Raw genomic sequence first — 13562 nt, forward strand, 5'->3', positions numbered from 1 at the left:
GGCGTCCTACGAGAGTACAACATCTGGCCCGGAATGGCTCTCTGGCCACGAAATATCCGAGCCGCGTTTCAGGAAGAGGCGTGAAAAAAAAGCCACCCCCAAGCTCCAAACATCATCACGGGCTGCCCGGCGCCCCGCCCTGGCGCTCGCCATGAAACGCGGCTCCTGATTTGGGGTCACGATTGGGACGGCCTGTGCGACGCAGCAGCTGGATTTCGCTTACCCTGTACAAAGTATAGGACGAGAGAACTGCGTGCCCTTGCGCGGCAATTGGGGAGCTGGCCGGCGGGAACGTACGAGCGGAGCATCCGTGCAGAGCCGCATCATCATGATCAAGCATCTCTTGCTGCGTGGTGTTGCCATGGTGCAGCGCATTTCAGGTCTGAACTCTGTGCTGCACATCTGTCAGTGCGTGAAACACCTGTGGATGCGCTCGGCTTCTGCCGAATGGACACCCAGCTCTTGGACAATCCCAGGCCGAGCAACAGCATTGCAGTAAACGCGTCTCGCGGGCACATGGCATCGCACAGGTGTGACCACATGAGCTGGATTCTGTTTCGGACCGTCGGATGGAACCAACGCTCCAAACACCAACTGCTCCAAAATGCCTGACTTGCCTTCTCATGAACGGCAGAAGCTCTACACTGGCAGGCTACGTTAGCTAAGTACGGTACAATGCTCAAGGCCCGTGCCTTGGGACAAGGTTGTTTCCGTGTCGCAGGACTTGCGCCGTCGGGTTCATCGCAAAGGGAGGCATTGATGAGGAAAAGGGCACAGACGACCGATGCTCACGGCAGCTGCCGAGCAGGCTTCAAAGCTTCAAAGCTTCTACGTTCTGGCGGTGCTGCTGGCGAACGCGATCCCCACACTCCGGCTCGTGCTGTCAGTCGTCCCCCGCTAACAGCCCACACGCGCTCACGTACGCGACGCTGCTAGTAAGCGACCAGCAGCCCGCGCATTGGGCATCCAACCTCCGACATGCCAAAAATCCAGCTCATCCAGCCGAATGACACGCACGCACCTGCGCATTTGAAACGGTGACGCCGCGCCGCACCCTTGACAATCCCATATCGCTTCACCGGCCGCGAGCCTACCTGTCCTTGCTAGCTGCTGCCGCCTTGCTCTCCGCAGATACCGGACCGACCTTGGCCGCCGAAACCGGAGCCGCCGCATCGACTCCCCGTCGGATCCTCATCGTCGGCATCGGCAATCTGCTAGCCCCTACGGCACAGAGAGCTGCATCATGGCCTCCGAGTCCAAACCGACCGTGTGCTTCCTGGGGCCTGCGGCGTCCTACTCCCATCAGGTACGAATGCCGAAGCCTCTGACCACGGCCGCCCTCCATCACACTGACACCATTGCAGGCTGTGCGCCAGGTCTTCCCGGAAGACCGCTGGGACTTGAAACCGGTTGCCACCATCGATGGTTTGTGCACCATGCCGCCTCCCGGCAGATCTCATTGTTTCTGACCCAGAGCTTGCAGATGTGTTCGACCAGGTCCAGGACCGTCAGGTCCTCGCAGGGGTGGTGCCGTTTGAGAACTCCACCAACGGCTCCGTCGTCTTCACCCTAGACAACCTGGCCGATAGGGACGGCCGCTACAAGGACATCACCGTCGACGGCGAGATCTTCGTCGACGTGCACCACTGCCTCGTCGGCCGGAAGAACCCGCACCCCCTCGCCGAGGACAATGCCGACGGCTCCGGCACCTGCACCCCGACCGCCACGGACCCGACGCCGTCCAAGCCCAAGTCCAAGCCGACGTGCAGTCTGAAGCACATTAAGCGTCTGTACTCACACCCGCAGGCGTTTGGCCAGTGCAACGCCTTCATCTCGACATATCTCAAGGGCGTCGAGATATTCGACGTGAGCTCCACGAGCAAGGCCGCCGAGATTGTGAGCCAGGATGAGACGGGCACCTGGGCTGCCATCTCCAACGAGCTTGCCGCTACGCTTCACGGGCTCGACCACCTCGGCAAGTCGATAGAGGACCGCGAGGACAACACGACGCGCTTCCTCATCATTGGCACCAATCCGTCGGTCCCGGAGGACTGGCGGCTTCAGAAGCAGCCCGCTTCCATGGCGGGCAGCAAGTCACTCGTGTCCTTCACCGTGCCGCACACAGCCCCCGGCGCGCTCGCAGACGTGCTGAGTTGCTTCAAGGAGTTTGACCTCAACCTGACGAGCATCAACAGCCGCCCTAGCCTCAAGGCGCCATTCCAGTACATGTTCTTTGTCGAGTTTGAGGGCCACAGATATCATGACCCAGATGGCAGCGTCTCTGGCGCGTTGGACAAGATAAGTCGCGTTGCAGAGAGCTGGCGGTGGCTGGGAAGCTGGGAGAGATACAGGTAATCCCTTGACAGCCAAGAAAATCAACAATACATAATCCGCATCTCTTGTCGCCGGTCAGGAACCGTGGGTTCTACTCGTGACTTGACGCAATGTCCAGCGTGAGAAAAGCGACTGATGTGAAAGGGCAGACTCAATTGCCGTACTTCATTCACAAGTCACTTCCATGTCTATAGACAGTGAACATTCAGCCCTGCTCGACCAGCGCGCAAGGTCCACCCCTTTGCATTGCCAGTAGCGAGTAAGTAGGGTTCCATGCTGGGTATCGATGCAGTTCGCCTTGCCGTAAGCACCACTCAGCGAACGCATCGGCCGCCATCACACGCAGCAGCCCTGCCAGTTCACAGTGCCTCATTGGGTATCCGCCCGATTGCTGTGACCGGGCCGCTTGTCACGCTGCAGAAGTCGGCAGGTATCCGCGTCGAGCCGCTGCATCCCGTCACTAGAGTTATGCATGCAAATCCGTGAGTCGGCGCGTAATTCTTTCCTTGGCCTTGGTATTTAAGCGACAGTTGCTCGCCTGCCTCCTTGGCCATGCCTCTTACGTGACATACTCTTGAGCGCTCTCGACTTACCCCTATCATGGCTGCTGTCAACCTCCAATCGCAGGCCCATCGTGACCTCCTCGACATCATCGACAGGCTCCGTCTCGAGGGTATAAGCCGCTATGTCGACCTCCCAGAGATCATCGTCACTGGCGACCAATCCGCGGGCAAAAGCTCGGTTCTCGAAGCCATCTCCGGCATGACCTTCCCCACCAAGGACAACCTGTGCACGCGGTTTGCAACCGAGCTGATACTGAGGCGGGCACCCCATGTCGGCGTCAAGGTGTCCATCACGCCCGACTCGGATCGCCCAAACCACGAGAAGGAGGATCTCAAGAAGTTCCAACCGTCGCTCGAAACCTCGGGATCGGGGCTTGGCTTCGTGATTGAAAAAGCCAAGGAAGCCATGGGTCTTAACGGAGGCAAAAAGAGTTTTAGCAACGACATCCTGCGAGTCGAGTTGAGCGGACCAGAACAGCCGCATCTCACAATGGTTGATCTCCCAGGTCTATTCCAAGCTGGCAACAGCACCCAGTCTGATGAAGACGCGGAGCTCGTCACTCGCATGGTGCTTCGGTACATGAGGCGACCCCGAAGCATCATCTTGGCTGTTGTGTCGGCCAAGAGCGACTTTGCGCTCCAAGCGGTCACCAGACACGCCCGAGAGCTGGACCCTGCGGGCTCCCGCACCCTCGGCCTCGTCACCAAGCCAGACACCCTAGACCGAGGTTCTGAGAGCGAGGCTGCCTACGTGCATCTTGCCCAGAACAAGGATGTCAAGTTTCGACTGGGGTGGCACTTGCTCAAGAATCGCGACTTTAACACGCGTGAGGCGACGACGACGGAGAGGGACGCCGCCGAGGAGGCCTTTTTCTCACAAAGCCCATGGACAGTGATCGACCCGTTACATCTGGGGGTGGCAACACTGAGACCGCGCCTCAGCAATGTCCTCAAGGACCAGATCCTCGCTCAGCTACCCAGCCTGCTCATGGACGTCTCCGAGGGCATCAAAGACTGCAAGGCAAAGCTGGACAGACTTGGTGCTCCAAGGGGGACGGTCCACGAACAGCGTCGATACCTATTCCAGATGAGCCAGTCTTACTCTCGACTCATGAAGGCAGCAGTCGATGGTATCTACCGTGATGCATTCTTCGGGAGCGCAAAGACCGAGGAGGGATATCAGCGGCGCTTGCGCGCCGTTGTGCAGAACACTCTCATTGCATTTAGGGATCGCATGAATAAGGAAGGACACAGGCGTCGCATCGTGGACTTTGAGACCGAAGGCCACGATTCTGACGAACCCCCGGAAGTACTGCGGTCCGATTATGTGAAGGAGGTGCGAGACCTCATCAGACGCAGCCGAGGGCGTGAGCTTCCTGGAACATTCGATCCCATGGTCATCGGAGAATTGTTCGCCGAGCAGTCTCAGCCGTGGCGCGGAATCCTTTTGGAGTTGAAGGATGAGATATTGAAGGCGGTCTACCGGACGAGCACGGAGATTCTCCAACATGTTGCCGTGGAAGAGACGGCGCAAAACATCATGCGCGTTGTCAATTCTGGCATTGAGGAACTGAAGCAGGATCTCGAAGCAGCGTTCGAGCAGGCCCTGCACCCTTACCAGGCCCTGCACCCCATCACATACAACCACTATCTCACAGAGACTGTCAAGAAGATCCAGCGCGAGCGACGCCAACAGCGTATACGAGCCCATGTTAAGGCCATCTACAGGGCCGAACTCCGCGGCAGCTGCAGTCGGGAGTTGGACAGCGACAAGCTGCTCGAGTCGCTGGCGTTGGAAGAGGAGGATGAAATGGACTCGGAGCTTGTGGGCAGCACCACCGCCGTGGACTACATGGAAGCGTATTACAAGGTGAGCACGCTTACGACCCGCTCGTTTCGAAAGTAATTGTCCACCGACGCTGATGGTATGGATGACTCGCAGGTTGCGCTCAAGACAGTGGTAGACAATGTCAGTACGCACGCCGTGGAGTGCCGTCTCATCCAGAAGCTGCCATCCATCCTCGACACAGAAAAAATACACGACATGGGTGATGTAGAGGTGGCGCAGCTGGCGGCAGACAACGAGGCCAGCGTCCACGAGCGATGCCGCACCAACGCGAAGCTTTCTGTGCTCGAGAAGGCACTGTCGGAGCTTAAGCAGCTCGATGGGTTCCGCTCCATCGTCGCAGAGGCACAAATACCGAGCAACATTAATGGCAAGGCCACGATGAGTTCGGAAGTGCCGTCGAGGAGCGAGAGTCTGCGTAGTGTCCGAGAAGAAGAGGTGGAGAGTCAATCGTTGCAATCGCCTGCCCCGGAAGCGTTTCTGGTCGAAGTCGCACCCGCGTACGCGCCCGAGCCCGAGCCCGAGCCCGAGCCTGCAGTTGAGAGATATGAGCCCGAGGCGCCGGTTGAGTGTCCTGTGGACGAGCCAGACGAGGTTTGGTCCCGCTTCTCAACGAACAAAAAGAAGAAGAAGGCGCGGAAGGTTCAAGAATCCAGCTAGGGGTGCGAATAATGGGCCTCCGCAGCTATGCCGGATCTCTGGCCCTTCCATTTCATCACTCGTGTCTAGGACTGCGATTTTCATGACGAGGAGTGCTATTCGTAGAGCCAACTTTTGCTAGTTGTAGAGCCCTCCTACATTTCTTGGCACCCATAAGGCGGTGCTCGGAGCGATGAGCCCACTCGATGTTGTCGAAGGTGGCGGCGACCTGGTACGCCTGCCGGGCTTTTTCTTTTCTCGGCCGCGCCCTACCCCTATGGTGCTCCAGTGATTTTTGTTGCGCACTAGCGCAGGCATGGGACGGTAGAGGCACGCTGCCTGTTGCTTTCGTTAATGTCGTTACTTTTATCGCTTTCGTTGGTATCGTTGATATCGTTGGTATCGTTACTGTCGTTGCTTTCGTTGATATCGTTGCTTTCGTTACTGTCGTTGCTTTCGTTGCTGTCGTTGCTTTGCTGTCGCTGCTATTGCTCATATGGGCTCTACAACTAGCAAAGGTTGGCTCTACAAATAGCACTATCCTTCATGATATCGGCATCAGCGGCGTAGCAAATGCCGAACATGTGGAGCTGCCCATCGGTCTCATCCCGCCCGCCGGGGTGGAGGTGATGAGACAAGGCGTCCCGACGACGAGCGAACGGGCAGGTGGATGCGCGTCACACGGCATGACGGTGGGTGGACAGCTGAGTGCCGTTGAGCCGGGTGCATGCAACGGTCGGGGGTAGCAAGCTGCAGACAGGTAGATACTGAAGATATGGCGTGCCTCCGTCCTGCAGACTGCGGAGAAAGGGAGGGAGGGGGGCGACGGCCCGCGAATGGCGTCTTGGTCGGCGAGGCATCGCCACGTTGGCAGCGGGCGCGCTGGGTGTGTCGCATGTGGGCGTCACGGGTCCACGAGGAGTGCGACAAAGGACATGCAGGTTCTATTTTAGTGGCTTGACGCAAGGTTAGGTAGGCATGTAGGCGTGAGGGCTGTTTTGGCCGTCGGGAATATTTGGAACTCAAACCCCAGGTGTTCTGCAAGAAGCCTCGGCCAGGCGGAAGAAAGAACAGGAAGAACGAACCTTGGATGCTGCGATGCCCTGCCAGCGATGACGTCGATTGAGTTCTGGGGCTCCTGGAGGGGCTTGAGGGGGGCAATGGGGGGCAAAAACTCCGGTGGGACCCGCCCTGGCGGGCTGCTAGGCAGGTACCATCCCTGCTGAAGATTTCCTCCAGTTCACCTGGGCAGTGGAGGCTGCCACCTGCCACGGATGCCACGCTGCCCTGTCTTGCCTGCCATGCCATTCTTCGCCGCCGCCGCAGCAAAACTCGCCGCTTCCTTTGTTCCATCCCTCCATCCTCCACTCCACTCCACCACCAACACCCCGCCCCGCGGCAGATGGATGGATCTGTCGACTCTAAAAAGGTACGCCCGGACGGCTCGTCGCAAGCCTACGGCCCATCGGCGGCGCCAACCCACGGCGGCACGGCCAACCACGGACACATTGGCGCATCGATAGTGGACCGCCCAACCCAGCTTCGTCCAGCCTCGCATCCTGAGAGGGTGTCCCCGTCGAGGCCCGTCGCCAGGACGCGACGAGTGGCCACCCGCCGCGCTCCTGGAAAAATGGCTCGCCGCCCGATCTCAGCCATTGAGCGCGGCACGCGGCCACACTGCCTCGTTCGTTTTGCGGGCGAGGCTCCAATTATAATCGTCAAGCTTTTGCCTCGGAGGGGGATGCGACGACCCGGTATCAGGGCACGCCGATGATGCTGCTGGCGATGGCATTTAAAAACTGGCCGTTTCCCAAGCTTTTCTCGTGACGCCGTCTCCTCCCTCCTCCCATTGTCTCCTCCCCTGCCCGACCAGTATACTCTGAGGCGCATTCTTTCGTCGCCTACTGCTGCTGCCATCACCACTCATACACAGCCAGTCATTGAAATCTTTAGACCCCGTCATCATGGGTCCCAGACCAGTCTTCGCCGCCACCCACCCACGGGCCTGCTCCACGGCCTTTGAACGGGTACGGCCGCCATTGCCCTTCTTCGCCCCCTTCGCTTTGTGCAGGCCCGCATCCCGCGGGAGCCTCGCCAAAAGCATGATCTCCAACTGACATGTGATGCGTGTGCGCCCAACAAACAGGTCTTCATGACGCGCCGTGATGTGCTCGACAGCCAGCACGAGCCCTTTGGCGACGCCTTCTACTACGGCCCCGAGTTCCTGAGCGACCGCTACAGGGACGACCCGGCCACCCGTGCTGCCCACCCCCAGTCAGACCAGACATACAAGTCCATCTTGGATCATTTTGCGGAGGTTGAAAAACAGGTTCGCCACCTCTTGGACATGTATTGATTTTGTGTCTGTACTTTTGCTCCCTGCCATTGTTACGCGGAGCTCCTCAAGTGGGGAGCTTGGCGATACCCTCACGAGATGCGCGCCTGCTTGCATCTTCACCCTCTGACCCCCCGATCCCTGGGCATTGAGAATTCGAGCATCTCCCGCATCGAGCGCCGTTGCGCAATCGGAACCGATTTTGGGATTGGGACTTTTCACCCTCCCCCCAAATACACCTCCCCGAGGCGGCCTTTTGCTGTCGGGGATAGATGCTTACTCTCCCCAGGGCAAGCGCGTCTTCATCAAGGACATGGCATACTACCTCTTCCCGCCTGAGGGCCAGCCCACAAAGATTGCCGAGTCCCTCGGCGGCGGTGAAGAGCCCGGCAACCCGACTGTCATTCCTCTTGACATCCTGAGGAAATTCCACTTCACCTTCCTCATCCGCCACCCTCGCCGCTCCATCCCCTCATACTACCGCTGCGTGATCCCGCCCCTCAACGAGATCACCGGCTGGAACGACTTTATGCCGAGCGAGACTGGCTACGAGGAGCTCGTCCGCCTCTTCGACTGCCTCATCGAGCAGGGCATTGTCGACAAGGACCACCTTACAGTTCTCGATGCCGATGATCTGCTCGACAAGCCCGAGGCCATGATCAAGCTCTACTGCGAGCGCACAGGCATCGAGTTCGACCCCAAGATGCTTGTCTGGGACCAGGAGGACAAGGAGCACGCCGCCAAGCTGTTTGCCAAGTGGAACGGCTTCCACGACGACGTCCTCGGCACCGACCGGCTCATGGCCAGGACGCACGCCCAGGTTCGTACCATCGCCCGCGCGGCGACCACCCCTGAACTGCTTGTGCCTAACCCCAGTGCGCAGAAGACGTCTACTGTTGAGTCTGAGAACAAGGAGTGGACCGACAAGTACGGTCCCGAGGCGCAGAAGCTCATCCGAGAGCTTGTCGACGCCAACATCCCGCATTATGATTACCTGAAGCAATTTTGCCTGAAAGTTTGATTTGAGACCATGAATGGAAACGACAGAAACGGCGCAACTCACGGCATGACAAGGGAAAACTTGGATATTAGGGCATGATGACCTGCCCATGGAGGCTTGCTTTTGCTCCTTTTGCTTTAGATAATTGCCTTTATGATACAACAACGGGCGAGCGGACAGCCCGTATATATGTGGTACAAGTGACTTCTCCTGGCCGCCGTTGCCAGCCCCCCCGTAAGGAAAACCTTCTTAGAAGTAATCGCCCGCCATGGTGTTTCCCACTCCAACTCTCGTAGGTTGACAGCCGGTGCGCGCTTAGGCTCCAGCCTACGCCGCCTTCGCCTCCGTCGCAGGTGTCGACTCAACGCCCGATGAGTATGACGGCTCCTCAAACAGGTCGTGCGTGACGTTCGCCGACCACGACTCCGCAAATCCCTTGTCCTGGTCGTTGGCCCAGCTCACTGACACCTCAACCAGCTGCCTGCCGCCGTCCTCGGCCTCGCCCGCAACGACCTTGTTGCCAGCGCCCTGGCCCGCCAAGACGACAGCCATATCGGCAATGGCGTTCGCCTTTTGCTCGTTGAGCGCAATGGCGCGCTCCTCTTTGCTGCGCACGGGCCGGTAGTTGATGCCCTTCTCCTTTTCCTGCGCAATCTTCTTCTTGTCGGCGGACGTGTATTCGTCGGGTCGCTTGTATCGGAACTCGTCGGTCCACGCCACCTCGTGCAGGTGCTTGAGCTCGCGCAGCTTCTGGAAGACGGATCGGCCGACGGCGCCCTGGCCGGCCGGGAACCGGATCATGGCAAGCGGCGACCAGTAGTCCTTGCGAAGCTTGGCGGGCTTCGTCTTCTTGCCATTGAAGGGTAGTTGCTTGAGGTCGTGGAATCCCTGCACCTAGACGTCAGCGAATCGCCTCAGACGCACTGTCTGGGCCGTCGAGCGCTCACATCCAATCTCTCCTTGAAGCTGTAGATGACTTGGTCTGACCGGCGGTGGCTAAACACCCAAATCTTCTCGCCGTGGCCTTCGGGGGCCTCGAACCCCTTGGCCGGCCGTTGCCGTTGGCTGGAATGGACTTGCCGGACGCATGCCCTCAGGAAGCCCGGCAATCGGTCAAGCCGTGTCCTCGGCGGCGCATTCATGGTCGTCGGCTGCTGGCGGTGTTGAAGGCTGGGGTGCGATGCGACGAGGCACGAAAATCCATGCGGCCCAGTATCGCATTGGCCATTGGCCGGCGTCGCAGTTGGTCTGGCCTGGCGCGCGCAGTCATGTGACCTGGCGGGTGGAATACGCAGTGCACGTTGGGAACCCGCTGTCGAATTTAGTGACAGCGGCCGCCTGTAGGCAGTTGCACTTGCGGCAGGGGCCAGCGCTGGGGCCTAGCGCGATGAGATGGCGCGCGCCCAATCAGCGGGCCGCCTCCCCACCTCGCAGCCGTTGACTTTCCAGTGACATCACGAAGCTTCTGGTGGGTTCTGGGCAAGCTTTCCAGCACTTCCGGGCAGCTACTGGGCATCGCTGGCCAAGGCCGGATCTTTCCAAGATAATCAGGACATCACTCCATTTCCTCCCACCGCCTCCACTTGCCGAGCAGGATAAATTCCTCCCACAACGGACGGATCCAAACTCAATTTCTTCCTCGACTTACTGCTCACATACTTGAAGAACCGACCGGACGCTGCCCACGAGCACGCTCCCAAGTCCCGACTGCAGCAAACACATGCATCGCGACACCACCAGCTGAAGCTGCCTACCTGAACCCCTCTTCTACCCTACCTACCTAATATTCTCGAAGAGCTTCCAGCGCTACACGACACAACAGCAAGTACGCTGTTTCACACGAGCTGCCCACGAGGCACCACAAGCGATCCATCATGACCGCACGAATGGATTTCACCGACCGGGCCCAGAAGGCCGTGGAGGATGCCATGACGCTGGCCGAGCAGTACGGTCACTCCCAGCTCCTCCCCGTCCATCTGGCCGTGTCGCTGCTTGACCCCCCGGTCGACCAGTCCAAGGACCAGCAGAACGGCCCGCCCCAGTCCAACGTCACTCTTTTCCGGCAAGTCATCGAGCGCGCCCACGGTGACCCCCAGCTCTTTGACAGAGCCCTCAAGAAGTCGCTGGTCCGCCTTCCCAGTCAAGACCCCCCGCCCGAGCAGGTCTCGCTTTCACCATCCTTCCACAGCGTCCTGCGAAAGGCGATGGAGCTGCAAAAGGTCCAGAAGGACACTTACATAGGTGTCGACCACCTCATCACCGCGCTGTCCGAGGACGGCAACATTCAGACGGCTCTGAGGGAAGCCAACATCCCCAAGGCCAAGCTCGTCCAGGATGCCGTCACGGCCATCCGAGGAACCAAGCGCGTCGATAGCAAGACTGCCGACACCGAGCAGGAAAACGAGAACCTGGCCAAGTTCACAATCGACATGACCGCCATGGCCAGGGACAAGAAGATCGACCCGGTCATTGGCCGAGAGGAAGAGATCCGCCGAGTTGTGCGGATTCTGTCTCGGCGAACCAAGAACAACCCCGTCCTCATTGGTGAACCAGGTGTCGGCAAGACCACCGTCGTCGAAGGTCTCGCTCAACGCATAGTCAACCGCGACGTCCCCGACAACCTGAAGCACTGCAAGCTGCTCTCGCTTGATGTCGGCGCACTTGTTGCCGGCAGCAAGTATCGCGGAGAGTTCGAAGAGCGCATGAAGGGAGTCTTGAAAGAGATTGAAGACTCCAAGGAAATGATTGTCCTCTTCGTCGACGAAATTCATCTCCTCATGGGCGCTGGTTCGTCTGGTGAGGGCGGTATGGATGCCGCCAACTTGCTCAAGCCGATGCTTGCTCGCGGCCAGCTGCACTGCATTGGCGCGACCACGCTCGCCGAGTACCGCAAGTACGTCGAGAAGGATGCCGCCTTTGAGCGTCGCTTCCAGCAGGTTCTCGTTAAGGAGCCAACAATTCCCGAAACCATCTCCATCCTTCGTGGCCTGAAGGAGCGGTATGATCGACACCACCGCGTCACCATCCTCGACAGTGCGCTTGTGGCGGCCGCCAACCTGGCTGCTCGCTATCTCACATCCAGGCGGATGCCCGACTCTGCTATTGACTTGGTCGACGAAGCCGCCGCCGCTGTGCGCGTCGCGCGGGAGTCTCAACCCGAAATCATTGATTCTCTCGATCGCAAGCACAGGCAGCTGATGATTGAGATCGCCGCCTTGGAGAAGGAACACGATGAGGCGTCCAAGACTCGACTGCAGCAGGCCAGAAAGGATGCCAAGAACGTCGAAGAAGAGCTTCAGCCACTTCGCGAGAAATACCAAAACGAGATCAAGCGAAGCGAGGAGATCCACCAGGCCAAGATCAAGCTCGACGACCTCGAGAAGCGACTGGAGGATGCAAGCAACATGGGCCAGCACGCAAAGGCTGCCGATCTCCAGTACGGCGCTATCCCAGAGCAAAAGGCCGTGATTAAGGATCTCGAGGCCCGCAAGGCCGCTGCCGACGCTGCTCTCAACGCCAGTGGTGCGGATAATGACGGATCCATGGTCACGGATATTGTCACCGCCGATCATATCAACGAGATTGTGGCTCGCTGGACCGGAATTCCCGTCACCCGGCTTCGCACTTCGGAGAAGGAGAAGCTGATCAACATGGAAAAGGTTCTCGGAAGAGTCGTTGTCGGCCAGAAGGAGGCGGTCCAATCCGTGGCCAACGCCATCCGGCTGCAGCGCTCCGGCTTGAGCAACCCCAACCAGCCTCCGAGCTTCCTCTTTTGCGGCCCGTCTGGTACGGGTAAGACGCTTCTCACCAAGGCCTTGGCGGAATTTCTCTTCGATGATGCCAAGGCCATGATTCGATTCGACATGTCCGAGTACCAGGAGCGACACGCCCTTAGCCGCATGATTGGTGCTCCGCCAGGCTACGTCGGACACGATGCCGGCGGCCAGCTCACGGAAGCTCTGAGGCGCAAGCCCTTCTCCATTCTCCTGTTCGACGAAGTTGAGAAGGCCGCCAAGGAAGTCCTGACCGTGCTCCTGCAGCTCATGGACGACGGCAGAATCACCGATGGCCAAGGCAGAGTTGTCGACGCAAAGAACTGCATTGTCGTCATGACATCGAACCTGGGCGCCGAGTATCTCACCCGACCCGGAGCCAAGGAGGGCCGCGTCGATCCGTCTACCAAGGAGCTCGTCATGGGGGCTCTCCGCAACTACTTCCTCCCCGAGTTCCTCAACAGAATCAACTCTGTTGTTATCTTCAACCGCTTGACGCGCAAGGAGATTCGCAAGATTGTCGACATTCGGATACACGAAATCCAGAAGCGACTCGAAGATAATGGCAGAAAGGTCAAGATCGACGTTTCCGACGAAGCCAAAGACTATCTGGGCAATTCCGGATACTCACCCGCGTACGGCGCTCGTCCTCTGTCCCGCCTGATCGAAAAGGAGGTGCTCAATAGGCTCGCCATCCTCATCCTTCGGAACAGCATCCGCGACGGCGAGATTGCACGGGTTGAGCTCATCGACGGCAAGATTGCGGTCCTCGCTAACCATCCCGACAGCGAGGGTGATGATGAGATGCTGGACGACGAGGACGAGGACGCGGTCGACGAGCTGGTGGCGGACACCATGGATGAGGATATTTATGATTAAGGGGACTTTGTATTATGTTGGCTATGTTATGAGTTACGGCAGGCATTCGAAGGATTTGGATCGTGTTTGATGATCCAGCACACGGAGCACACGGCGTCTCTGGTAGATAAGGCAAATCAACTAATTAGACATCGATTAAGAGTCTACTTACTCCGTATACTTGAACACGTGAAAACGAACATCGTGACTCGTC

At 58.7% G+C, this 13562-nt stretch overlaps 5 protein-coding genes across 5 annotated transcripts; 4 read left to right on the top strand and 1 right to left on the bottom strand.

Moving 5' to 3' along the window:
- Positions 1 to 1243: 1243 nt before the first annotated feature.
- PLICBS_000673 (prephenate dehydratase) lies at positions 1244 to 2355 on the top strand (the record flags this gene model as incomplete). The annotated part of the gene is made up of 3 exons (XM_018318300.1): positions 1244 to 1306; positions 1365 to 1425; positions 1484 to 2355. The coding sequence occupies 3 exons, from the start codon at positions 1244 to 1246 to the stop codon at positions 2353 to 2355; spliced, it is 996 nt and encodes a 331-aa protein (XP_018183825.1).
- Positions 2356 to 2934: 579 nt separating this feature from the next.
- On the top strand, positions 2935 to 5403 carry PLICBS_000674 (uncharacterized protein; the record flags this gene model as incomplete). Its single annotated transcript, XM_065599643.1, has 2 exons — positions 2935 to 4767; positions 4840 to 5403. The coding sequence occupies 2 exons, from the start codon at positions 2935 to 2937 to the stop codon at positions 5401 to 5403; spliced, it is 2397 nt and encodes a 798-aa protein (XP_065455715.1).
- A 2131-nt stretch (positions 5404 to 7534) lies between these two features.
- PLICBS_000675 (uncharacterized protein) lies at positions 7535 to 8738 on the top strand (the record flags this gene model as incomplete). Its single annotated transcript, XM_065599644.1, has 3 exons — positions 7535 to 7711; positions 8007 to 8537; positions 8601 to 8738. The coding sequence occupies 3 exons, from the start codon at positions 7535 to 7537 to the stop codon at positions 8736 to 8738; spliced, it is 846 nt and encodes a 281-aa protein (XP_065455716.1).
- A 306-nt stretch (positions 8739 to 9044) lies between these two features.
- Positions 9045 to 9859, bottom strand: PLICBS_000676 (mitochondrial 54S ribosomal protein mL67; the record flags this gene model as incomplete). Its single annotated transcript, XM_018318298.2, has 2 exons — positions 9045 to 9605; positions 9665 to 9859. 2 exons carry the CDS (start codon positions 9857 to 9859, stop codon positions 9045 to 9047), a joined length of 756 nt encoding a protein of 251 aa, XP_018183823.2.
- A 732-nt stretch (positions 9860 to 10591) lies between these two features.
- On the top strand, positions 10592 to 13369 carry PLICBS_000677 (heat shock protein hsp98; the record flags this gene model as incomplete). The annotated part of the gene is made up of 1 exon (XM_018318297.2): positions 10592 to 13369. The coding sequence occupies one exon, from the start codon at positions 10592 to 10594 to the stop codon at positions 13367 to 13369; it is 2778 nt and encodes a 925-aa protein (XP_018183822.1).
- Positions 13370 to 13562: the final 193 nt, after the last annotated feature.

Source organism: Purpureocillium lilacinum (assembly GCF_023168085.1).
Source record: "Purpureocillium lilacinum CBS 284.36 DNA, scaffold_1, whole genome shotgun sequence".
Classification (NCBI taxonomy): Eukaryota; Fungi; Ascomycota; class Sordariomycetes; order Hypocreales; family Ophiocordycipitaceae; genus Purpureocillium; species Purpureocillium lilacinum.